General features: G+C 47.7%; 2 protein-coding genes across 9 annotated transcripts in view; one reads left to right on the forward strand and one right to left on the reverse strand.

Moving 5' to 3' along the window:
* On the forward strand, positions 1-20792 carry C1H19orf81 (chromosome 1 C19orf81 homolog). 2 transcript variants are annotated; one of them, XM_042274161.1, is made up of 6 exons: positions 1-99; positions 617-818; positions 18463-18535; positions 18645-18765; positions 19808-19941; positions 20454-20792. In XM_042274161.1, the coding sequence occupies exons 1-6, from the start codon at positions 34-36 to the stop codon at positions 20647-20649; spliced, it is 792 nt and encodes a 263-aa protein (XP_042130095.1). In that variant the 5' UTR covers positions 1-33; the 3' UTR covers positions 20650-20792. The 2 variants fall into 2 exon arrangements, with proteins under 2 accessions (XP_042130095.1, XP_015860277.2); XM_016004791.3 differs by lacking the exon at positions 1-99 and having other exon boundaries at positions 471-818.
* Shank1 (SH3 and multiple ankyrin repeat domains 1) overlaps positions 13723-26018 on the reverse strand; it is a 61078-nt gene continuing 48782 nt past the window's right edge. For 4 of the 7 annotated variants that reach the window (XM_076576180.1, XM_076576196.1, XM_076576192.1 and 1 more), the window contains one exon: positions 20731-23994. In XM_076576180.1, coding sequence (XP_076432295.1) covers positions 23277-23994 — 718 coding nt within the window. In that variant the 3' untranslated portion in view covers positions 20731-23276. Of the gene's footprint in view, positions 14037-20364; positions 23995-24403; positions 24485-25560; positions 26005-26018 lie in introns of those variants that run through there. The other 3 variants (XR_013052726.1, XM_076576203.1, XM_076576200.1) reach the window with 3 other exon arrangements.

The raw sequence follows: 26018 nt of genomic DNA on the forward strand, positions 1-26018 counted from the left end.
CCCAGCCCTGCTCCCCACCCGCCTCACGGCACCATGGTAACCAGGCCCAGCATATCGTCCCCTCCCCCCGCAGAGAACCCAGTTTCTGTTTGTCTCCAGGTATCTAGTCGGGGATGAGCAGAGGGCAAGTGGACACAGAGCAGGGATGAGAGAGGGGCGGGGTGGGGCGGCGGGGATGGGGGCAGAAGCAGCTATGGAAGGGAGACTAAGGAATCGCCCTGGGAGAAGGGAAAGGGGAAGCAGGGGGGCTCAGAGAGGGTGACAGGGTTGGGGAGAGACTCCAAAGAATGAAGAGGGGGCAATTCGGGGAGCTGGGGAGGCGCTGGGGAGGCTGATGGAGAAGGGTGGGGAGATGGAGGGAGAGACCAGTGAGGGGGGAAATAGGGGAGAGACTTCTGGGAAAAGTTCAGAGGACAACTGGGGCCTGGGGTTGGGAGGGAGGCAGGCAGAGAAGTGGGGGGAGAACCGAGGACAGGGGTGGGGCAGGAGGGGTGGAGAAAGAGAGGCCAGGAGACAGGGAGAGACGGGGAAGGAAGCAGAGATGAAGGGACGCAGGAACTGGGGCGCACACCGAGTTCCCGAGGTTAGGGGAAGGCGCGTGTCCTTGTGGTCTCAGCCTCCCAGTTCCGGGTTTGTCCCACGTGGTTTCAAAGAGCAAGAAGCAGAAGCCGAGGAAAAGAGCTGGGGTGTGTGGCCCAGTGTGAGCACCTCACCCCTTCTTCCTGGACCTCCGCCGACCCGCCTCTCCAGGATGCAGCCAGAAGTGGAGCCGCTCTGCTCCCCTAACCAGGGCGCCCCAGGCTTGCACAGGGAGGCAGGTGAGCAGGCCTGGGAGCAGGCGAACCGGCTCTCCGGTACAGTTGGCCCTCGAGCCCCGAACTACATTTCCCAGGAGCCCCTGCCCTTCCCAGTCTGAGACTGGGTACAGAACTACATTGCCCTTGGGACTCTGAAAGTCTGGCCAGTGTGGAAAACCCCAAACTATGTCTCTCAGAGGACGTTGCAGTTCCCCGCGCTCATGACTACGTTTCCCAGGAGGCTCCCTTGCTATATTTTCTGGAATCAAACTACATTTCCCAGGAGGCCTTGCAGATCCCTAGCCAAGACTCTGATCTACGAACTACATTTATCATAGGACTCTGCAGGTCCCTGGCCAGTATTCTGGGTCCAGAACTACATTTTCCATCAGCCTCTGCAGTTGTCGGGCTAATTAATAACCTTTTACACGAAGTTCTGCCGCTCTCTGAACGCACTTCTGGGCCTAAAACTACATTTCCCATGACACGCTGCAGTTCCCTAGCTAATACTCTGCGTTTAGAACCCCATTTCCTATCACCCTCTTCAGTTCCCTGGGAAAAAACCTCGGTTTACAAAGAATTTACCATGAAGTGCTGCAGTGTCCTGGCTAATATTTCTGGGCCCGGAACTACAGTTCCCATGAGCTTCCCGGACTTCAACAATGCCCCTGGATACCTTCACTCCTTGGTTTTGCACAATAGTTCAACGTCTTCCCGTTCTCCTCAGTCCCTGGTTCTTATTTTCGGATGGATACTGAACCAGACTCCAGGTGCCAATCTTCCACCTCAGCCCTACCCAGTTCCTCTGCGCCCTCCACAGCCCATCATCTTGTCTTACTGACGTCTGGGTCTTTTCTCTGTCCACAGACCTTACCCCCGGGCCCAGCCTGGTTCCAGAGAGTCTTCCTAACATGCAGCCAGACCACGGCTGCCTCTTGCTCATGTCAGCCCCAGGCTTGCAGCCCTTTCAGCACACTCCACCCACCTCCCAAATGCTGAGTGACATCCCAGTAAGACTCTGCATGGCTATAAATAGTAGAAACTTACTCTGTAAAGAGTGGAAATGACATTGTCCTACACAAAAAGCAGAGAGAGGTTAAATTTAGTGACACCACTAGGGACCCAGTTTCTTTCATCTCTCAGAGTTTTGATTTGAGATACATTTCATGCCTACCTCATGGTCACAAGGTAGCTGCCATAATTTCAACCATCATTTCCAGAAGTCTTCATTCTCAGAGCTCCCCAGATGTTCTCTCATCTCAACTGCAAGCACTCAGTTATCCACCTTGTTTTACTTAACAAGAGGAACAAGATGACCTTGTTATGACTTCCAGCTCTAGCTGCACCCACGGCTCATTTAACAAAACTCTCTACCACTAGGACTCAAGCAGTCCTAGGTTTTTAAATGCTTGTCAGGTGGTGCTAACAAACTGGAGTTGGGATATTTTGGTTTAAGCATAATGAATATTTCTTAGAACCTGGGAGCAGAACTATAAACCTCAAGACCCGCCCCCCATGTGGCCCACTTCCTCCAGCTAAACCCCCACTGCTAAAAGATCCCATTGCCTACAAAATAGCACCCCCAATTGGGTATCATGTGTTCAAACTGTGAGCCAGTAGGGACACTTCACATCTAAACTATAAAATTTAACATATTCCGCCAGGCAATGGTGGCGCACGCCTTTAATCCCAGCACTCAGGAGGCAGAGCCAGGCGGATCTCTGAGTTCGAGGCCAGCCTGGGCTACCAAGTGAGCTCCAGGAAAGGCGCAAAGCTACACAGAGAAACCCTGTCTCAAAAAAAAAAAAAAAAAAAAAAAAAAACCAAAAAAACTTAACATATTCCTACAGTCTTTAAGTCCCACTATGGACCACACCTCCTTAGGGAAGTATTCTGTGCTTGCTCTGGGGAAAGATTTCCTCTCCACTTCTGCTAGACTGGAAATTCTCAGGGAAAGAGTGGGTATCAGTCATTTGGCTAATACTGTTTCAAGTTTTCTGGTGTATGGGTGCTTTCCATTGTTCTCCAGGATACATAGGAAGCCATAGAGATGCTGTTAAGTGTAGCACGAATTCTAATTGGTCTTAATAAAAACCTGGATTCAGATATCAGGTAAATGCTGAAGGATCAGAAAAGTAAAGGAGCAGCCACTAGAAAGACTTCTACTGAATCCTCAGACTTATCACTTCCTCTCCCCACCCAGCCATATCACTTCCTGTGTGCTCCTCACAAGTGCTGGGATTAAAGGTCTGTGCCTCCCACTTACTGGGATCAAAGGCATGAGATCTCATGTGCTGGGATTAAAGGTGTGTGCCACCACTGCCTGGCCTCTAGTGGCTAGCTCTGCCCTCTGATCTCCAGGCAGACTTTGTTAGAGCACAAACAAAAATATCACCACATTTCCCCCTTTTTGTCTAAAACAAAACAAAAAACAAAACAAAAACAAAACAAAAAAAGTTATAACTAATATAACAAAAACTACATACAATAAATACAATAAATATATACAGTACATACAGGCAATAAATGAATCAATAATGTCTAGTCCATTAGCATTTGACAAATTCAGAGAAAATACTCCATTATCTATCTTATCTTGGTGAGTCCAAAGTGTTGTACCTAATTCATTTTCTATTCTAATTTGTATTACCAATCCAAAACTATCTTTTGATGTCTCTCAGCCTTATACACTTTACACCTCTTTAGTGAGTTTCTTTTCTGAATCTGGTAACAAGGAAAACTATAACTGTAAAGTCTTCAACTCCATCAGAGACCAGAGAAGGAAATAATATTATCTGAGTAAGCAGGACATGCAAACAAGCAACTTCCAAAAAAATGTGAAAAATGACAGAAACAGCTGACTGCTTGGACAGTCATCCAAAGTTCCTCTGTAACGTTGGGACATCCATCTTCGGCCTACAGGCCTAGCATGTCTGACAGACTTTTTCGTGAAGTAGGGTATTCTAAAGGGCTGTCCCACCTTGTCTTGGCAAAGTTCAGCAGTCACTTTCTTTTTTGTCCTGCTTGTCCCATTTGGACAGCATACTGTCAGCAGTTGAGGCAAGAGCACTTTCTTGCCCAGTGGCTAATTTTTGCCACAAAGAAAGTAAATTCCATATGGAGTTTCTTTGATGCCCATCATCTTTTCTGAAGGAGATTGGTGCTGCCAGGAGCAGACATGTCTCATTGTCACAAAAAAGAACATATGTTATTAAAACAGCTTAAATGCCATATTCTGCAGATCTCTGAAGTGTTTGAAGATGACCTATCTAAAATATACCTCTTTTTGACCTTGAAAACATACCTAATGTGACTACAAGTTTGATCGTAATAGGTGACTAATTACTAACCTACATTTCTTTATTACCCTGAATAGTTTGTAATAATAACTTTTAAGCACTAGCAATTTGCATTAAATTATTAAGTAAGATGTATAGGTACAATACCTTGAACAAGATTAGAAATGTATGTACAGTTTGTTCTAACAAAAATAATTTCAACTTTATATCAATATACAAAGTAATATCATTGTAAAAATATTTAAAATAAATAGTTGCTCTTTAAAAGTAGATTTAATAATCTACCCTTTTATCCTATCTATATCCCCCTTTTTTCTTTTCAGAGTAGATTCAATAAGCAACCTTTATCCTCTCATTTCTATATCCCCTTTTTTCTTAGAACCCTGAATATAATCTCCTTTCTTCAGTTTTTTTTTAAACCATTACCAATAACAACTTGCAACCATCCACCCTAAACAATGACAAATATCTATAACCCATTGAGAGACCAAAAACCACCCACCCTACCTCTTGGGAATGTGGGCATCATGTTCTTAAATATACTTCCTGCTGTTTAGGGGTGACAGCATCTTTAGGGGATCCTGTAAAGAAAATTTGGGTTAACTGTCAAGTCCTGGGAGAGGTAGCTGTATCATTTGTTGTCCAGTTTCTGCAAAATGGGAAAGTGCAGGGCTTGTCTCAAATCCTGGCTAGAGTAGTCTGTGAGGCTGGATCATCTCAGCTAGCCACCTTGAAATTGTCATGAGAAATTTGTAGTCCAAAGCCGATTTTCAGATGGTGTTTTTCAGCTTAGTGGTGTTATCATAGCCCTGATGGAATCATCATTGTGGGGCCACATCATCCTTTTGGAGACTTCAAAGGTCACTGTTAAGCATGGTCATGGTTCATTGCAGAAACTTAAACATTTTAAATGTCATATGTAGGAGATCTCAAAGAGGTTAAAGGATAAATATTTGCTATGTACATCCAGAGTACAAAAACTTAATTCCTAGTTTCCTGATAGAGACTCAAACCTGAAGTCATATACAGGAAGATAGATGAAGCCTTTTTGTAGAATTAGTTAGCATTCTATATGACCATTAAAATCATGACAAAAAGTTTAAAAATATATATTAATCTTATAAATTTTGAGATAATATTTATGCCTTAAGAAAAGTTTTAAAGCTGGGTGGTGGTGGTGCACACCTTTAATCCCAGCACTCTGGAGGCAGAGCCAGGTGGATCTCTGTGAGTTTGAGGCCAGCCTGAGCTACAGAGTAAGTTCCAGGAAAGGCGCAAAGCTACACAGAGAAACCCTGTCTCAAAAAACAAAACCAACCAAACAAACAAACAAAAAAAGTCTCTAATTTTTTTTCTTCTGTCTCATATCAGGTGGCTCTTCTGACATAAGACAGAGATTTGGATTTTCCTTTTAACAAGCATGCTTTGTTTTAGAGAAGGAGAGAGCCACACTCCAACTCCAAAGCCAGCTTTAATTTTTAATTGGACTGGGGCTACAAGAAAGACCATTTGAATTATGTGTCTATAAAGAACAGCAGAAACAAACATTTGGAAAAATTTATGAAATTTTATCCTGTTGGAGATATGGTATAGCAACAGGCTTATTTACTCTTCTTGGGACATTCTTTCTGGATGATTTATTCTTTTTCTTCATAAGTCTCATTTCTCAAGTGGTCTTCAGATTCCTTAGCTGGTTGCCTTCATTTTCCTGAAAAGACAAAAAACAAAACCTGCCCCAACCCTAATTTTGGGGAGATTCCCTTTTGGCAAGTTATGTCTGATCAAATGAGAAGCATGTGTTATCTTATAAGTTAGTTTAGTTTGAACAGTCATGCTGTTTGATGAACTATCACCTCTTCTAATCAAGAGGTCTGTCTTGTTCAAATCTAATCTTTATAATATTTGCTTTATGATTTCTTCTGAATTTTTTGTTAATGTGGTGGTATTCTAATTGTACTGAAATGTGATTTTGATTGTATGTTAATAAATAAAGTTGCCCAGGGGTCAGAGCTATTAGAGCCATAGCAAGAGTGTGGCGATGGTGGCACACGCCTTTAATCCCAGCACTTGGTAGAAGAGCTAGGTAGATCTCTGTGTGTTCAGGGATACAGCCAGCATTGGAGACATATGCCTTTAAGACTTGGGGGGCTGTACATACAGACAGTGACGAGGCAGTCACGTGTTTGGGTTTACAACCAATGAGAAGGCAGAACAAAAAGACTATGAAAAGACGAACAGACAGGAAGTAGCTCTCTTTCGGAAAGCTAGGACCACGCAGGAGGAAGGATAAGATTTTAGCTCTGAGCTCTGACCTCTCGGCTTTCTCTTTTACATTGGTTCTGTGTTTCTTATTTAATAAGATGGTTGGTTACATCTACATGTTCTCTCTTTTATAGCTGTTCTATCATCCAGAGCAGTGTGGTTTCTTACAATAGACATTAGGTTCTTTAATTGTTCTGGGGAGGAGTTTCCTCCATGATAACAGGAAACAATTGAACCAAATTTGACATGGCGTTTTCCAATGGCAAAGAGTTACCTTGACTGTCCCTTGTTGATCTACATTCATCAGTCCAATGCTTGCCTTTGCCACACCTTCTGCATAATCCAGAAGGGAGGAGTGTTCTGTTGGAATTATTCTTGGAAAAAGCATTGTTTCTAGGAATACCCTGTATACAATCCCTTTTTAGGTGACCTTGTTTACCACAGTTGAAACACTTGACATTTCAATTTTTCTTCATATCTCTGGAAATCACCTCTCTTATCTAAGTGTCATCATGGTTATGAAATATTCAATATTGACTGTATCTTGGATCCATTTATCTAAGGGGGAGCATCTTGCCTTTAAAGGCCTAATTATTCTTTGGCATTGTGCATTAGCATTCAAAAGCCAAAGATTCAATTATTATTTGTCTAGCTTCTGAATTTGGTATCATTCTATTTACTGCTGGAGTCAATCTTTGTAAGAAATCAGTGAAAGTTTGTTTTGGGCCTTGTATAATGTTAGCAAATGACTCAGGTTTCTCTCCTACTTTTTCAATTCTGTCCCAAGCATTCAAGGCTGCCATACAGCATAAAGCCAGGATGTGGTCATCATATAGAGATTGCCTTTCTATATTAGCATAATCTCCCTCTCCAAAAAGTTGGTCTTGGGAGATTTCTATGCCTCTAGTCCCACTTCGTTGTTCAACGGTCTTAGCCTCATCTTTCCACAAGGTCTTCCACTGTAACTAAGGACCAGGCTCCCAGACTGCTGTAACCAAGCCTCTCCAGTCTTGAGGGGTAAGTCTGTTACAAGTTGACCATGAGTTTAACATCTGTTTCGCAAAAGGTGAATGCATGCCATATGAAAATATCACTTCCTTGAATCGCCTCGAATCTAATATTTGCACAGGAGTCCATTCAGCTCTTACACAGCCTCGGGACATCTATCATTTGGAAGTTCCTGGAAGTTACTGGATAAATTAAGGTTGGCTGTTTGAAAACCTTAGGCTGTTCCTCTGTAACCTTATAATGCAATGCTGAGATTGGCTCTCTTTTAAATTCCTCTGTCTGGGTCTGAATATCTCTATGATCTGTTTTAATAAGTTTTTCTAAAACTTTTATCTTGGCACACATATTCACTTTCTTTTTTAGTGATATAGCAAAAATGATCAAACAGATAATAATTATAATTGACATTACATAAATCCCATCCAAATTAATTATCCTCTCATTTAATTGCTCCATCTTCAAACTGTCCAGCATATTATCATACAGAGACCTAACTCCCTCCATTGTAATAGTGTTTCCCATTTTTTTTTTTTTTTTTTGCTTTTTCGAGACAGGGTTTCTTTGTGTAGCTTTGCGCCTTTCCTGGAACTCACTTGGCAGCCCAGGCTGGCCTCGAACTCACAGAGATCCGCCTGCCTCTGCCTCCTGAGTGCTGGGATTAAAGGCATGTGCCACCACCGCCCGGTGTGTTTCCCATTTTTTAATGTGGAAAAAAACCTCTCTCTTTTAACTAATTCCTCCCTTTAAGAATTCCCAATTGTCTCACCAAATCTACTGACAATGATGATAAAGATGTGAGGCTGACTGCTTCTGCATAGAACAGTAGAATCCTGAGCGGGTTTCAAGGCAGCTACCTAGTGTGGGCAGCAGGCTGAGGAGAAAGCCCACAACCCATGGGGAGAAAAGAAGCCAAAGAGCCAGCCATCTGCCTGGGAGAATGTGAGAAAGCAGCTAACCCCTGCAGTTTTTAGAGCCCAAATGCCTGTGGAGTTTGCTGCAGAGAGGCTGCAACAGAAAATCCCAACTCGCTCAGAGGCTTAAGGAAAACCTTAGTTGGCAGGGTAGAGACTCAGTCTGAGTGCAGCTCCAGCCTTGCTGGTGGCTGCAAAGCCACAGGCAAGCGACTTTTTCATGAACTCGTGCCCCATGTTGGGCATCAGATATAGCACAAATTCTAATTGGTCTTAATAAAAATAAGAGTCAGATATCGGGGTAAATGCTGAAAGATCATAGAAGTAAAGGAGGTAGCCACTAGAGAGACTTCTTACCTCTCCCAAATCCTCAGACCGAAAGGGGTGAGCCACCATGTGGGTGCTGGGAATTGAACCCAGGACCTCTGGAAGAGCAGCCAGTGCTCTTAACTGCTGAGCCATCTCTCTAGCCCTAAGAGAAACTGTTAATCTCAAATATTTTACACTGGTATGGATTTGTATATTGATGCGAACTTAAGGTTATTTTTTATTATAACATACTGTATATATGTTTCTACTTTTGTTTAAGACATTGTATGTAGATGTAACCAACCGTCTTATTAAATAAGAAACACAGAAACAATGTAAAAGAGAAAGCCGAGAAGTCAGAGCTCAGAGCTAAAATCTCACCCTTCCTCCTGCTGTCCCAGCTTCGCGAAAAGAGACCTACTTCCTGTCGGTTCGTATTTTTAAAGTATGTTGTTCTGCCTTCTCATTGGTTGTAAACCCAAACACATGACTGCCTCATCACTGTCTGAATGTACAGTCCCCTAGGTCTTAAAGGCATATGTCTCCAATGCTGGCTGTATCCCTGAACACACAGAGATCTTATGGGATTAAAGGCGTGTGCCACCACCGCCACACTCTTGCTATGGCTCTAATAGCTCTGACCCCCAGACAACTTTATTTATTAACATACAATCAAATTAATATTTCAGTACAAATCAAAATAATATTTCAATACAATTAGATTACCACCACAATTTTACCTATGCAGTTCATTTGCAAACATAAGGTAAAGTTCTAGTCCTTGAAAGCTGTTATTAAAAACTATTTAGGATAATTAAGAAGTGCAAGTTAGTAGTCAGTTGCCTATAATGATCAAACTTGTACTTATGTTAGGTATGTTTTCAAGATCATACAGAGCTGTATTTTAGATAGATAGTCTTCAAACACTTCAAAAACCTACAGGATATGGCATTTAAAATGTTTTATTAACACAGGGCTTTTCATGACAGTGAGACATGTCTGCTCCTGGCAGCACCAATCTACTTCAAAAAGGGTATGTGCATCAGAGAACCTCCATATTGAGTCTGCTTTCATTGTGACAGAGCTAGCCATTTGGACAAGAAACTGCCCTTTCCCCAACTGCTGACCATCCAAACTGGACAAAGGAGAGCAACTGCCGAGCTTTGCCAAAACAAGGTGGCATGGTCCTTCAAAATTTTTGCTTCATAGAAAGGTCTGCCAGATCTTCTAGGCCTGTAGGATGAAGATGGATACCCCAATGTTGCAGAGGAACCTTAGGTGACTGTCCAGGCAACCTGATGTCCCTGTCATTTCTATAGTTTTGGGAGTTGCTTGCTCTGTACTTCCTGTTTAACTAAGGTAATATTATATCCTTCTGGGGTCTTTGATGGAGTTGAAGACTAGATAGTTACAATTTTCCTTAGTTATGATAGAAGGTAAATTAGGTACAGATAATAGAGTGATTTCTCTGAATTTGTCAAATGCAAAGGACTGGCTGTTGTAAATGTAATTCTTACTTGATAATTGTTCTTATTGTATATAGTGTGACTATGTTAAACCTTTAACAAAAAGAAGGAAATGTTGTAGAATATTACTTTAACTATGTAAACAAAAAGAAGGAAATGTTGCAGAATATTACTTTAACTATGTAAATGTGTATTACATTGTTTATAGTGCATTTGTTTAATGGTGTAAAGTTGTGTTGTTGTTTTACCTTGCCTGCATAAGGTACCTGATTGGTTTAATAAAAAGCTGAATGGCCAATAGCCAGGCAGTAGAGGGATAGGCGGGGCTGAGGGGCAGAGAGAAGAAAGGAAGAGGAATCAGAGGAGAATGAGAAGAGAACATGGAGAAAGAGAGGGAGATGCCTAGGGCCAGCCAGTAAGGTAGCCACCAGCCAGCTAGACAAAGCAGGAAAAGTAAGACATACAGAATGAAAGAAAGGTTAAAAGCCCCAAGGCAAAATAAACAGATTAAATTAAGTTATAAGAGCCAGTGAGACAAGCATAAGATAAGGCCAAACATTCATAACTAATAAGAAGTCCCCATGTCATGATTTGGGAGCTGGTTGGCGGCCAAAAGAAAGTATGTTACACATGGAAGACAATGTTGAGGATGATTTGAACCGTGGGGGCCCAGCTCAAGAAGTTTCAGAGGGAACTAAATGGTCTAGAGACCATTTGTGGTGGTTTGAATAATAATTGCCCCCATTGATTCATATATTTGAATGCTTAGTCACCAAGGAGTGGCACTACTTAGAAGGATTAGGAGGTGTGGCCTTGTTGGAGGAAGTGTGCCACTAGGGGTGGGCTTGGAGGGTTCAGAAGCCCAAGCCAGGCCCAGAGGCTTTTTCTCTGCCTGCTGCCTACAGATCCATACATAGAACTCTCTGCTCCTTCTCTAGCACCATGTCTGCCTGCATGCTTCCCTGTTCCTTGCCATTGATGACAATGGACTAAACCTCTGAACTGTAAGGCAGCCCCAATTAAATGCTTTCCTTTATAAGAGTTGCTGTGGCCATGGTGTCTATTCACAGCAATAGAACACCGTTCTTGTGATATTTTGGAAAATAATGTGGTCCTTTTTTGCCCTTGTTCGAAATACCTGCCTGAGACTAAATTGAAGAGCTTTTGGATTAATAATGACAGTGTCAGAGGAGATGTCAAGATAGCCTAGTATTAAAACTGTGTCATGTGGTTATTACTAATTACTCTCTGTCTCTATCTCTGTCTCTGCCTCTCTTTGTCTCTCTCTCTCTCTATCTCTTTTGGTTTTTCAAGACAGGGTTTCTCTGTGTGGCCCTGGCTGTCCTGGAACTCGTTCTGTAGACCAGGCTGGCCTCAAACTTGGAGATCTGCCTGCCTCTCCTGAGTGCTGGGATTAAAGCGTGTGCCACCACTACCTGGGTAGTGATCACTCTTCTGCAGATGTACAATGAAAAGGAAGGAGCTGGACAAAGAGAAATACAAAATGTACAGTTAGAGAAGAAAAGGAGAACCATTACCTTAGGGTTTCTATTGCTGTAAAGAGACACCATGACCATGGTAATTCTTATAAAGGAAAACACTTAATTGGGGTGGCTTACAGTTCAGAGGTTTAGGCCATTATCATCATGATGGGACGTGGTGGTGTGCAGGCAGACATGGTGATGGAGAAGTACCTGAGAATCCGATATCTTGCAGGCAATAAAAAGTAGTCTAAGGCCCTGGGCATCTTGAGCATATAGGAGATCTCAAAGTTTGCCTCCACAGTGATACACTTCCTCCAGCAAGACCACACATACTCTAACAAGGCCACACCTCCTAATAGTGCCACTCCCTTTGGGGAACATTTTCTTTCAAAACACCACAACAAGGAAGTGTAATGGAGCTAAAAGTCCAATGCCCAAAGAAATAAAAAGCTTAAAGAAAAGCTTGATGCTAAATGGAATAAAGGGAGTAGTGACCTCAGAACAAGACCACATCCACTTTGTGAAACAGAATTAAAGGAAATCTTAAGCAGTGAAGGAAAACATCAATAATGGAAAGCCAATGTAAATGTAATTGAACAAGGGAGCCAAGTTCCAACTCCAGGAAGCAGCAAAACTTTGCAGGTTTGGCCATGTGGTTTTGGCTTTAGAGTCAAGGACACAAGAGAGGGGCTGTGAAATCTTTGTCTGCAGCTAAGGAAAACCACTGAGGTCTGGTGTGTGTAGGGGTGTCCCTGCATGGAGGCTCAAAGAGGCCATTGCATGAAGCTATGGAGGTGAAGCCTGGATTGTGTTTGAGACCCCAAGATGTTGGAGATGCTATAGTTGTGGGGAAATCTGCTCAAAGGGAATGGAACCAGCCCAAGAGAAGGAAGTGTGTTGCAGTCAATAAAGCTGAAAGGAGTTGGAAATCTGTTTATTGTTTGTTTTTTGTTTTTTTTTTTTTTTTTTGTTTTTTTTTTTTTTTTTTGGTTTTTCGAGACAGGGTTTCTCTGTGTAGCTTTGCGCCTTTCCTGGAGCTCACTTGGTAGTCCAGGCTGGCCTCGAACTCACAGAGATCCGCCTGGCTCTGCCTCCCGAGTGCTGGGATTAAAGGCGTGCGCCACCAACGCCCGGCTATTGTTTGTTTTTTATTTTATTTATTTTTTGAGACAGGGTTTCTTTTTGTAGCCTTGGCTGTCCTAGAAATAGCTCTCTAGACTGGGCTGGTCTCAAACTCAGAGATCCACCTGCCTCTGTCTCCCAAGTGCTGGGGTTAAAGACGTGTGCCACCACCCCCTGGAAGGAGTTGGAGATCTGAAGAGTGCAAGCCTCATGTCCAATCTTTGACATTTGAATTTGAATTTGGAGTTTGCCCTACTGGTTTTTGGTCTTGTTTTGGTCCAGTATTTCCCTACTATGATCCTATTCCTCCCTTTTGGAACAATAATGTATATTCTATATTATGTATGTTAGAAGTATGTAATCTGATTTTTGATTTTGATTTTACAGAGCTTACAGTTTAAGATATTGCCATGAGTCTTAGAAGAGACCTTGAATGTTGGACTTTCAAACAGTGTTCAGATTGTGGTAGATTATGGGGACTTTGGAAGTTGGACTGAATACATTTCTACATTACGTTATGGCTACAAGCCTGTGGGGCCAGGGAGTGGAATGTGATGGTTTGAATAGGATGGCCCCTTAGGCTCATATGTTTGAAAGCTTAGTCAGCAGGGAGTGGAACCATTTGAAAGGATTAGAAGGATTGGGAGGTGTGACCTTGTTGGAGGAAGAGTGTACTGGGGTAGGCTTTGAGGTTTCAAAAGTCCATGTCAGCTTGTGGATCATGATATAGCTCTCAGCTACTTCTCCAGCACCATGACTGTCTGCATGCCACCACTCTCCCTGCCGTGATGATAATGAACTAATCTTCTGAAACTGTAAGGCAGCCCCAGTTAAATGCTTTTTCTGATAAGAGTTGCCTTGGTCATGGTGTCTCTTCACAGCAACAGAACAGTGACTGAGACACTGCGGGGTTCTAGGCAGGGCTGTACCACTGACCCACATGCCCAGCCTTTTGTTATTTGAGGCAGGATCACTATATGTAGCTCAGGCTAGCCTTGAATTTTTGATGTCCTTATGCAGTCTTCTGAATAACTGCGATGACAGACTCTGGCCATGCCTGATTTTGTGTGTGTGTGTGTGTGTGTGTGTGTGTGTGTGTGTGGTGATGGGAAAGCTATGAAAGTGTTCTACCACTGAATAAATATACTTTTTTAGTAATCAGCTGCATAGTTATGGGGATTAGAAATGCTGTCACAGTTTAGAAAAATCTGGTATGTATTTAACATCACCTTTCCTGAGAAATCATTCTCATTCTTCACAGATGTCTCTGTGGTTGCCATGCCACATCTTCCAAATGGCCACACATTTCCAGGGCATATCAATTTCCTTCTAAGTTATCAGGGTAGAAATGCAGAGTTTTAATATGGAGAGTTTCACCCTATGGCAAAATCAAGACAATAGTTTAGTGAACTCACTGTCCCAGCAATACTGAGCTGCAATGTGAGCAATATCTTCCCGATTGTGTTTCACAGAGGCACCCCACTACATTTGTGTGGACATTATACAGACCACAAATTATAGACACAATATCATTTTTACCAAGATTGATTTCAGCTCTGTCTCCATATTGGTGTGTGAGTGTGTGTGTGTGAGGGTGTGTGTTTGAGTGTGAGAGAGAGAGTTGGTGTGAGTGTATGTGAGTGTGTGTGTGTGTGTGTGTGTGTGAGTGTGTGTGTGTGTGTGTGTGTGTGTGTGTAGGTTAGAGGTTGACATATTCAATCACAGGCCACTTTTTTTTTTTTTTTTTTGAGACAGGCTCTCTCACTGGCCTGGTGCTCACTGATTCAGCTGGACTGTGATGAGTGAGCCCAGCATCTGTCTGCATCTACAGCCCCAGCACTGGGATCACAGGCGTTTGCTGACATGAGTTCTGGGGACCACACTTAAGAATTTATGCTTGCATGGTATCTTACTCTGTTTCCTGCTGCAGTAACAAAACACAACGACCCCCCCCCCCCAAAAAAATTAAGGGAGATAAAGATTATTTGGCTCACAGTCCCAGGTCAATGAGATCAGGGAAGTCAAGGCATCAGGAACTTGAGGCTGCTAGTCAGGTCACACGCAGTGGCAAGAGCAGAGGGCAGTGAGCCCACGCACACACGCATGCTGGTGCTCTCCTTGCTGTCTCCTCTCTTGTCCATACAATCTAGGGTCCCATGCCCAGAGAATGACACTGTGCCCCGAGAGCAGTGCTGCCCACAGTGGGTGTGCACTCACTTCCATTAACACAATCAATTCCTACAGACACACCCACAGAACACCCTGATCCGGACAGTCCCTCACTGCGACTCTTCCGAGACGATTCCAGATTGTGTCAAGTAGACAATTAAAAGCAAACCCAACACAAGGTGAGAACATTACTGACTGAGCCATCCCCATAGTCCCATTCAAACTGCTAGGAATTTTTAAGGACACATATCCACCACATCATAGTCCACAATTCTTCCAGGAGATTCTCTTGTGTAGTACATATTTAGATTCTTATGTCTAAATCTGGACATAAATCCCCAACCTATGTCCAGATCTATTTGCTTGTTTTTGTTAGTTTCCAGTTGCTTTGCTGAGTTGGGACTCAAGCAGTTCACACAAGGGTTGCAACTCATGTCTCCTGGGACTTTCCCAGTCAGCACTCATCTGGGGCCATCTCTGCACTTGGCAATTTGCTGGATGCTAGGGCAAGAACACCGAGTCTGAGGCTGGAAAGATGTGCATGCTGCTCTTGACAAGGACCCAAGTTCAGTTTCCATCACTCATGCTCTCTCCTGGCCTCCATGGGTATGCCACACAAAATTAAAAGTAAATATTACAAAACAACAACAATAAAACACATTGAGGCTGTGGACTGACTGGGTATGGTGTTGCACACCTACCATCCTAGCACTCAAGAGGTGGAGGCAGGAGGATTGCCATGAGTTCAAGGCCAGCCGGGGCTACATAATGAGTTCAAGACAGCCTGGGCTGTAGATTGAGGCCCTGCCTTTAAACACCACTGAAAAGGCTGTCGATGGCTCAGTCAGCAAAGCTCTTGTCATGCTGGCACAAAGGGCCTAAATCCAATTCCCAGAACCCACGAGACAAACCAAATGGGCAGGAGCGACGGCTCAGCAGCTCTTGCAGAGGACCTGAGTTTGGTTCCCAGTACTCACATGAGACAGCTGGCAACCACTTATTATTCCAGCTCCAGAAGATCTGATGCCCTCCTCCAGCCTCTGCAGGCACTCACACACATGTGGTACACAGAGAGACACAAATAAAAATAAAAATAAACCTCTCAAGGTTGGGGATTTAGCTGAGTGGTAGAGCGCTTCCTAGCAAGTACAAGGCCCTGGGTTTGGTCCTCAGCTCTGGAAAAAAGAGAAAATAACATAACTCTTTCAAAAACAAAGCAGGCGTGTTGGTGCACACCTGTAATCCCAGCACTGCACAGGCAGAGACAGGCAGGTCTCTGGGGCTTGTGGACTGGCCAGCCTCGTCAACTTGGTGAGCTCCTGTCCTGTGAGTGATTCTGTCTCAAAACAAAAGTGCCTTATGAATAGCACCTGATGCTCACCTCTGACCTCCACACACACGGACATGTACTAAACACACAGTTGAGTCAATGGCCCTTACACTGCTCAGAAATGTGTTGACAACCAATTGTATAGTGTGTGGAATTAGTTAAGTGATTGTGCCTGTTCGGAGAATGAAGCAGAGTGTGTGTTGTGTGCACTGGAGACTTTCTGCAGCATTCTCGGGGAGTTCAGTCAGCTCAGTGTCACAGGAAGCAGCATGCGACGAGGTGGTATGACATGATCAGACATGTACATTGCCAGGAAACCGCTGGCCTAGAAACCCCAGTGAGGGTCTGGGGTCTTGTCTTGGTGGTAGAGCATCTGCCTAGCATTTTGAGAGGCCCTAGGTTTGATTCCTAGCACCATCAATGAACTGCTTGACACATTACAGTGATACATTCCAGAAAACTTCTGTGTTTGAAGTATGACAGAGCCAGAAGATGGGAAAGAGGCAGTAAGGCAGGGATCTTCTTAAAAATGCGGATTCTAAGCTGGGGTGGCACAGGAAAGAAAGGACAGAAAAGATAAAAGTGAACAGAAGTAGCTGGGCGTGCTGGCCCACTCCCTTAATCCCAGCCATCGGGAGGCTGGGGAAGGTGGATCTCTGAGTTCCGGGTCAGCCAGTGAGTGCTATATAGACCCTGTCTTGAAAAACAATCACAGCCACACAATAGCAAAACAACAACAACAAAATGCTGGTTCTAATCTTGGGCTGGGCATTAGAACGCTGCCTTTAAACAAGGTCCTCACTACATTGGGAGAGTACATGTGCACAAAGAGTGTTTTATTTCAAGTTCAAGATGGAGCATGTGGGGTCTTCAAGCACAGGGTGCTGAGGTGAGTGAGATACAGCCATCAGCTCTGAGCCAAGGGGGGGGTGTTTTATCATTTATGTAGTTTCTATGTTTTTTGTTTTGTTTTTGGTTTTTGAGACAGGTTTTCTCTATGTAGTCCTGTCTGTGCTGGAAATCCCTCTGTAGACCAGGGTGGCCATGAACTCAGAGATCTGCCTGCCTCTGTTTCCCAAGTGCTGGGATTAAAGGTACATGCCACCACCACCCAGCAGTTTCTATGTTTCTATGTGTCTGGTCCCTGCTATGACATGACCTCACAGTGCTCTCATCTCAGTGGGTCTTGCTCTAGTGGCCCTGTCTGGAGTTGCTCCTAGGGTAATTGTTTCTTCCAGGAAGAGCATCCTACAGCCTTGTCAGGGGCAACTCTTCTCTCTTCTGCCTTGAAACACAATAACATAAAGGAGGCAGACCTAAATTTGTCTCAGTGTGTTGTGGGATTCTTGAACTCTGCAAGACAGCTCATAGGCCCAGCATGCTTCTGTATTTTCGCTCAGCATATCCCAACATGGTTGAAACTCCATTCACATTCCAGCCCATATGAAGGAAGGAGCCAAACATCAGACAGTTTCCTTCCTTCCTTCCTTCCTTCCTTCCTTCCTTCCTTCCTTCCTTCCTTCCTTCCTTCCTTCCTTCCTTCCTCCCTCCCTCCCTCCCTCCCTCCCTCCCTCCCCCTCCCTCCCTCCTTCCTTCCCTCTCTGCCTCCATCTCTCTTCTTCCTTCTCCTCATCTTCTCCCTCCATCCGTCCCTCCTCCCCACACTTTTCCTGTGAAGCCCAGGTTGCCCCCACAGTCACTGTGTGGACTGAACTGCCTTTAGCTTATGACAGACCTCTGCCACAGTCTTCCTAGTGCTGCGGTGACAGGTGTTCGTGCTGCCACACCTGGTAGACAATCCCTTATGTAGATGGCTCACTCCTGCTCACACCGTTGGTGAGAACTTGGTTGCCAGGCCACAAAGGAGCCGGTCAGGGAGGCTAGACACCCTTATGCCTGTACAACCCCTAGGGTTGAAGTAAAGAGGGAAAATAGGTCATGTGTGTCAATCACTAGCCAGGGGGAAAGAGAGGCCCATTAGCTAATGATAAGGTTGACAAGAAGGAGTCACATGTGAGGAACTTGTCAGTCAAATTCCAACCAGCAGGCTGGATTTTGGTATTAATTCTGGGCAGAGTGGTATTTCCTCTTGCTGGCTTCTTCAGGCTGAGCTTAATGAGGAATCTGGAATCTCAGAGCCAGAGTGGAAGGGTGGATTTTGTAGCTTCCAGATGGTATCTTAGGGACCAGCCTCTGAGATCTAGCTTTTGGAGGCGGTGTGCACACTGCTGGGTGATTCTCTTCTAAAGAGAGTCTTGGCTGCCAAGGGCCCTTGGCCGGTGACACTGGGTTCTCTTGTCCCTAGGCTCCGTCCTTGTGGATCTGGAGGCTATAGAGGAGCCCATGGCTCGGAGCCTGGGCAGACCCATCAAATCCTCGTGAGTACCCCCCTAGCTCCATGACCTCTGACTTGAGCTCTTGCAGAGGTGACACCAGCAGCCCCTGACCTCAGAGGTCCCTTGCCTTGCCTTGCTCCCCCTCCCCCAGAAAGCAGTACCTTCGGCAGGTCATCTCAGAATACGAGGCACTGGATCGGGAGCTCCCATGCATCCGAAAGTTTTCAGCACCGCCCTCTGCCCAGCCCCTCTGCCTCTGCATGGAGACTTCGGTGAGAGGCCATCAGCTCTTTGCACAGCTTGGTTTGGGTAGTGAGAGGATCAGCTGGTCAGAACTGAGGTGGCCAGTGTCAAAGTTCAGGGCCAGGCATGGTCTAGTATCCCAGCACTCTAGAGCCAAAGCTGGGAGGAGCAGGAGTTCGAGGTCAGCCTCAGTTACATAGTGAGTTCAAGGCTAGCCTGGGCTACCTGAGCTCTGTCCAAACAGAGCAAATGTGCACACATGCTCACACGCGCACACACACCCATATCTGTTTGTGTCTCACAGTAAGAGGCACCTACTGTGTCCTCGGCACCTCTTTGGGTGTCTGTGTGACTTTACTCTGTTATGGGGGTTGCTGTCCTCACTTCTTGGGGACAGGTCCCCACCCCATTTCTCCTTTCCTTTGTGCCTTTGAGGGAGGCACCCCCGTGTACCACCATACCACCCTGGGCACAGCAGATCTCTTTTGAGCTCAGAAGCTAAGCAGGCCTGGTTAGTACATGGGTAGGAGGAGGCGGAGGCGGCGGCCATTCGGCCTTTCCTGCAGACACACCCGTCTGGCAGGTGGAGGTCAGAGGACAGCTCAGTTCTCTCTCCCCACCTTTATGTGGGTTATGGGGATTGAACTCAAGCCTTTACCACTGAACTGTACCGCCAGCCCATCCTCATGGGTTTCATATGCTTGGACCACTGTTTCTCCCCTTTGGCACTGTGATCAACACATCTCCTGAATCAACCTCCTCCGATCCTTCTGATAACTGCACCGCCTTAACATGAGATCATAGGTCCAAATTCTGGCAAGAATCTTCCAGAACGTTAAGGCATCATCTTAAACCATGGCTGGTTTCTGGGAGAATTTCCCTGTAGGGTGGTGAAATTATAATCATTCTGGTTTTTGAGAATGACCTTGAGTGGCAGATGCCTTCTCACCCAAGAGACACCTGTGGTCTCCCCTTTGACCAGAGTGACAGAACCTAGTGTTCTGCAGGGGGAGTCTGGGCCGGGCTCCAGCCGGGGAGATACGAGCTGAAGCTGTGTGCACCCACACGCAGGAGGATTTCACGCACCTAGAGGTGCTGGAGGCTCTGGAGGCCGAGCTGCCCGGGGCCCTGGAGAGTGGGCGCTTGAGCAGCATCCGGTATGAGAACATGAATGTCATCTGCGGGACCGCGGGCCGCAGGGACAGGTGAGTCCATGCATGGGCCTGCTCTAGAGTGAGCTGGTGACGGATAGAATTGGGAGGGGTGTAGCCAGGGAGCGGGTCTTAGCGAATGGAACTGGGAGGCGGAGTCCGCGCGAGTGAGGTGGGGAAGTGAGGGGCGGAGCCTAGCCGCAACAAGAGGGGGAGGGACAGTGAACACAGTGAGGGGCGGGGCCTAGAGTAGGAGGCTGGTGGGTAGGGTTAGGAGGAGAGTGAGGGGTGGAGCTGAGAGCAACGGAAAGACTGAAGCCTAGAAAAGGTGAAGTCAAGGTGAGGGGGTCAGTGAAGTATGAGGCCCAGAGCCACGCAGAGGGGCGGGTCCTGGCCTGAGTGGCATCTCTGGCTGAGTCCGATAAGGACAGCAGCGAGGCCGGGTCTGGCGCATCCTTGGTGAGGTAAAAGAGATACCGAGCAGCAGAGACCGCAGCGGCGTCCGCGAGCGAAGGTGGACAGGGCGAACTCCTAGCGACGTCCCTCGGTGTTCGCCTCGCCCGCAGGTGGCTCATCACGGTCACAGACTTCCAGACGCGCTCGCGCCTGCTGCGCTCGGGACTCAGCCTCCGCGGAACCGCGCACCCACTCGTGCGCCACGACGATCTGCTGCTGGGCGACTACCGCCTTCACCTGCGCCGATCCCTGGTCCGACGGCGAATGCTCGAGGCCCTGGGGGCGGAGCCGTCCGAGGAAGATTGACGCGTGGCGGGGGCGGGTCCCAGCTGCGCCCCGCCCCCAGACCCGGCGAATCCAAGGGGTGTGGCCTCCCTAGGAAGGAGGCGGGGCCGGCTCGAGGGGGTGGATACTGTGAGTTTAATTATAAAGAATGACCTGATACAAAAGCCATTTCTCTCAGCAAAGTCCTGTTGGACGTGGGGGGCGGGGCGGACCTCCACTGTCGTCTGCCTCCAGGTCACACCCCATCCCTGCGATCCTGCAAGAGGAGCCCAACTCCTTTCTCGTCCCCTCCCGCCCCCTTGGAAGACAGTTCTAGGGCTTTTATTTCAGGAGTTTTTTTTTTTTTTTTCCCCGTTAGGATTTGTGTGTGTTCTAGGGTTTTTTTATTTTTATTTTGATTTGTATAGTTTTTTTTTCTTTTGCTATTGTTTCTTTTTGCTTCGTCTCTCCTCTCCACCCCGCTCCCCCATTCAGGCCCTCCCGCTTCCCTCTCCCACTCCTTCCACCCCCGACCCCACCCCCTACTCCCTCCCCAACCCCGCGGCACCCATCCGGAATTAACAAGCCCTTGATAGACAGGCGCCGCGTAGGCCCCCTGCGGACGGGGGGCATCCGACTAGGGGGAGGGGGCGGGTAGGGGCCCAGCGCCACCTCCACTCCAGTCCTTGCCACCCCTCCCCCCTCCCGCGACCCTCCCACAAGGTTCCCTGCGTTTCCCTGACATGGTGAGGGGAGGGCGCTGGCCCTCCCCTCGTGGACGGAGCGCCCCTGGCGGGCCTGGGGGCAGCTTTAGGGAATGGGCTGGGGGGAGGGGAGCTCCCTTCTTTGGCAGCTGAACACGGTGGGGAACCTGAGGGCGACGCCCTTTCCCCCTTTACTCACAGCAGGGGAGGGGGCTACCTAGGGGAGGAGAGGTGGCTTTGAATTCCTAAGCCCCAGAAGCAGGGAAGGGGGAACGTGCGGGGAGGGAGGAGCCATGCTAGAAGGTGGGAGGAGAGTAATCTGGGAGAGAAAAAAGGGTTGGGGGAAGAGGGGATCCTCGTGCAAAATGGACAGACAGACGGATGGATGGTCTGAGTGACAGCCTAGTGAGCAGGGAGCCAGCGTGCACGCGCAGGGTCTCCTCTCTCTAGGAACAGCAGGAGGTGAGCAAAGACCTAGGGTAGGTGCAGGAAAAGAGGAGGAGAGGACTGGCTAAGAGTGCGAAAGAGAGAGGCGAGTCTGCAAACTGAAAAGAGGCCAGGCTCTGCAGGGCAACTGGGCAAAGTTACCTAGAAAGACCAGAACAGCGCAGCAAGCACATTCCGCACCTGAGCACCATTTAAAAAAAAAAAAAAGTTCCTGGGGAGATGCAAAGGGGCTGGGGAGGGTAAGTGCACAAGAGGAAGTGTGCAAGAGGGCACAGAAAAGAAAGGATAAAAGTGAACAGAAGTAGGCAGGGGGTGGTGGCGCACGCCTTTAATCCCAACACTCAGGAGGCAGAGGCAGGTGGATCTCTGAATTTGAGGCCAGCCTGGTCTACAGATTGAGTTCCAGAGATAGCCAGGGCTACACAGAGAAACCCTGTCTCAAATAACCAGAGAGAGAGGAGAGAGAGAGAGAGAGAGAGAGAGAGAGAGAGAGAGAGAGAGAGAGAGAGAGAGAGAGAGAGAGAAGAGAGAGAGAGAGAGACCTGGACTGTGAATGTGCCAGGGATGTGCGAGAAAATGTGTCACAGAGAAAATGGAGAAGGCAGGGACAGGAGTGCCATCATGAGCTGGGGGCGCCAGGACAGGAAAGTGTCCCCAAGGATGAAATGGAGGTAAATGTGTTCAGAGTGTGCAAGGACAGAGCAGAAAAAAGGGGTGACCAGGGGCTACAGGAGTATGCCTGGGTCTGTGAGGAGGAGAGGAAGGAAAGTCCCATGTGTGTCTGCAGCATGGGTCCAGGGTGATCAGAGAAATAAAGGGTGCAACCCCCCACCCTCCATCCCAAGAAGAAAGAGAGCAAGCTAGCAAAGGCCGTGGCGCTTGAGCAAAAAAGAACGCAGCAGCGTGTTAGGGAGCTGGGGGGCCTTGCGGGCCAGCGGTGTGCAGGACAGCCAGGGGCAAGCTTGTGCAAAACTGCAGCCTGGGAGGGAAGGCAGCCTGGGAGGGAAGCCAGCGGCGTGCAAGAGGCAGGGGCGGGGCAGCTGGGAGTGCCAGAGAGAGGGGGAGGCTGAGGGGCCTGGAGAGGTGGAAAGGGTTATTAGAGGGGCGCAGGTGATGGAATCGGAGGGCACACCTTCCCCTGCGGTCTGGGGGGCAGCTCCCCCCATCCGGACAGGCTCTGGGCTGACCCTCTATGGCTCTGTCTGTTCCCCCTCCCAGTCAACCTTTCCCTCCTTCTCAGTACCCCTGTGTCATTTTCTAATCTCCCCCTACCCTCTATTCCACTCGCACGCAGTCTAGTATCAGCTGCCCACCTCTTGTGAGGTGCCAGTGTCTGGCCTGTATCCGGTCCACTTGGGGACTTCAGTCAGGCCTGGGGAGACGGGGCAGGGCACAGTTTCAGCAGAATCCCTGGCCCCCTGAGGGGGTGGGGAGAGAATGATGGTCAGAGGGGTCAGAGGTCAAGAGGTCAGCGGGCTCAAGGGTCCTATGGACGGGTTGGTCCGTCCAGGCCAGCCATCACCTCTCCAGGAAAAATTTGAGAGCCCGGTCAATGTTCATACGGTGGCCCACCCTGGTCACGCCCAGGTCCACATAGTCCTCCTTGGTCAAGGCGGGCAGGTGGGAGCCATCAATCTCATGGTCCAGGAACTGGGCTCGGTGCTCTGATAAGCCCAGCCACTCCAGCCAATCGGCGACGTCAAACTTGGTCCAGAACCCCAGAGGCTTGGCGCCGAACGGCTTGTCGGGGGGTAGCGAGAGCAGGCGGGTGGGTGATAGGGAGCGAGAGGCCCCCGACAAGGCTCCTCCGAGACCCCCAGATATCCCGGGGTGTGGCGGCACAAAGACTGGAGCAAAGGGGTCAGCCGAGCCTCCTGCCCCTCCGGTCGGGGAGCTACGGATGTCGAAGAGGCCCGGGTAGAGGGGTCCTGAAGGCAGGATGGGCAAAGAAGAGGGCCTGGGCGCTGGGCTGACCTTGTGATCCGAGGCAGGCAGCAGCGAGGGGCTGGGTGCCCGGCGGAGCAACGGAGGCCGCATCTCAAATTCCACGCCCTGCAGGTGTCGGCTGGAAGCCGAGGCGGATGAGGCTGAAGGGGAGATAGCTCCCGGGGCTGCAGCCGTCGAAGAGGAGACCCCAGATCCGGTGGGGAGTGGAGGCAGAGGGGGTTTAGGCCAGTTCTGAAAGATGCTGCTGCTGGGTTTGGAGAGGAGAGAGGTCTGGGAGTCTTCGGAGAGCCTGGAATGTGACAAGGGGTGGGGGTAGGGGGCCACGGGTGGGGGAGAAGGGTTTGGGGGGAGTGTTGAGGGCCAGGGTGAAAAAGAGGCAGAAGTCATGATTCAGAGGGAGAGACACAAGGGTAGGGGCAGAAATGGAGAAGATAGGGTGGTGGTGAGGAGGGGTCAGATGAGTGTCAGGAGAGAAGTCCAGGGCAAGAAATAGGACAGGGGAGGGTGATAGCCAAGAGAGGTGGAAGAAAAAGAAGCATTAAGTGATAGCAATAACACCCGCCACCACTTGCTGCAGCTCGTGTGTGTCAGGCATTGTTCTAGAGGCTTTCTGAATCACATCTCAATTTCATCCCCACAACAGCCCTGGTGGACGGTTACTATTTTCATCAAGAGCACAGAGAGCTTAAGAAACTTGCCTAAGGACACACAGCCAGGGAGTGGCAGAGCCCAGTTAGAAGTCACCAAAGTCTGAGCTCTTAACCACTACTCTATACTGCCTTTTTTGGTTATGGTCAGTCATAGCAGAGTGGAAGACAGGGAGACAGAAACAAAACAAAACAAACAAACGAAAAAGAGGGTGGGTATTCAGGGGGAGAGAGATGGAAGGGGATGGGGACAGAGAACAGAGAGAGAGAGGTGAAGAGAGGGAGATGAAAGAGAGAAGAAACAAGGGGAGGAAAAGGTTCCCCTCATCCCTTGAGCTCCCTTCAGCACGGCCGGCCACACCGCAGGCCCTGAACTGCCTATTCCCGCTGGGGAGATCACTCTTCCCGCACATAGTCTGGTGACCTTTTCTGAGAGAACTGTAACCAACTAATTCCTGGGTTGTTTTGGGAGGGTAGCTGTAATTATTATGCCTACTGTCTAGCTGGAGGTGTTGCTCAGTGGTAGAGCCCTTCCCTGCCTAGAATCCCCCAGTGAGGGGCTGGGGGTGTGGCTCAGTGGTAGAGCCCTTCCCTGCCTAGAATCCCCCAGTGAGGGGCTGGGGGTGTGGCTCAGTGGTAGAGCCCCTGCCTAGAATCCCCCAGTGAGGGGCTGGGGGTGTGGCATCTGAGCCTTAATAAACTAGGAGCAAGATGGACTCTGGACCTGTCTAGGAGGGCACACTACTGGGCTAAACATCTAATCCATGCATATGATGACTAATGCATCATCCTCCATCCACCCATGAAGAATAATGAGTGAATTGTTGTATCTCCAAAGTCTGCTAAATCCACACTGGAATGTTAAGTGGGGAACAGAATTACAGTGCACTATAGAGTTTCAAACTCCTCTCGCTGCACCTGAGTAAGAGATGGGATATCATTCCCCGTGACTAGCAATTGCATGCGTGGGTCACAGCTTCAAAGAGACCACAACTAAGGAGTATTTGGGGAACGCCAGCACGGGCCCCTATCTTCCCATCTAGTGGGTGCTAGGTCCTTCAAAGATGCCCAGCCCTCCTCCACATGTTGACAGCAATGGCTCAAGTTAAATTCTGTCCCAGTCCCTTTCAAGTAGGCACTGTGCCCCCTCCTTCTACGGGGAGGTGTCATCCACCTGGTGCCATGAAGAGCCACACAGACACTTTCAGTTAATGCATTTTTGTTGTTGTTAGTATTTTGTATCTTAGGTTTGGTGGTGTAGGTCTGTCATTCCAGTTACTGGGGAGGTTGAGGCAGGAGGATTACAAGTCTAAACTTGGTTCTTGAACTCTAAACAGAGTTCAAGGCCAGACAAAGCAACTTAGTTAGGTCCTGACTCAAAACATAATACGAAGGTTGGGGGTGTTGCTCAGTGGTTGGGCCCCTGCCTACAGCCCCCCAGTAAGAGGCTGGGGTGTGAGCCCCTGACTAGACTCCCCCAGTGAGGGGCTGTGGCTGTGGCTCAGTAGTTGAGCACTTGTTTAGCATGCCTGAAGCCCTAGGTTTGATCCCCAGGACCATCAAAAACAAAATAAAAACATGCAGCCATTCATCTTGGGCCATGGGTTATGGTGACCATGGAGCTGAAAGTGTGCTTCTTAGAGGTCCGATTCCTGCAAGACATCCC

Source organism: Peromyscus maniculatus, chromosome 1 (genome assembly GCF_049852395.1).
Source record: "Peromyscus maniculatus bairdii isolate BWxNUB_F1_BW_parent chromosome 1, HU_Pman_BW_mat_3.1, whole genome shotgun sequence".
In the NCBI taxonomy this organism is placed as follows: domain Eukaryota; kingdom Metazoa; phylum Chordata; class Mammalia; order Rodentia; family Cricetidae; genus Peromyscus; species Peromyscus maniculatus.

Excerpts from the sequence above, each read along its gene's own strand:
- C1H19orf81 (XM_016004791.3), top strand. The coding sequence starts at position 542 with ATGAAGGGACGCAGGAACTGGGGCGCACACCGAGTTCCCGAGGTTAGG. Across the intron at positions 819-18,462 it reads AGGCTTGCACAGGGAGGCAG|GCTCCGTCCTTGTGGATCTG; the intron begins GTGAGCAGGCCT and ends TCTTGTCCCTAG. Across the intron at positions 18,536-18,644 it reads GGCAGACCCATCAAATCCTC|AAAGCAGTACCTTCGGCAGG; the intron begins GTGAGTACCCCC and ends CCCCTCCCCCAG.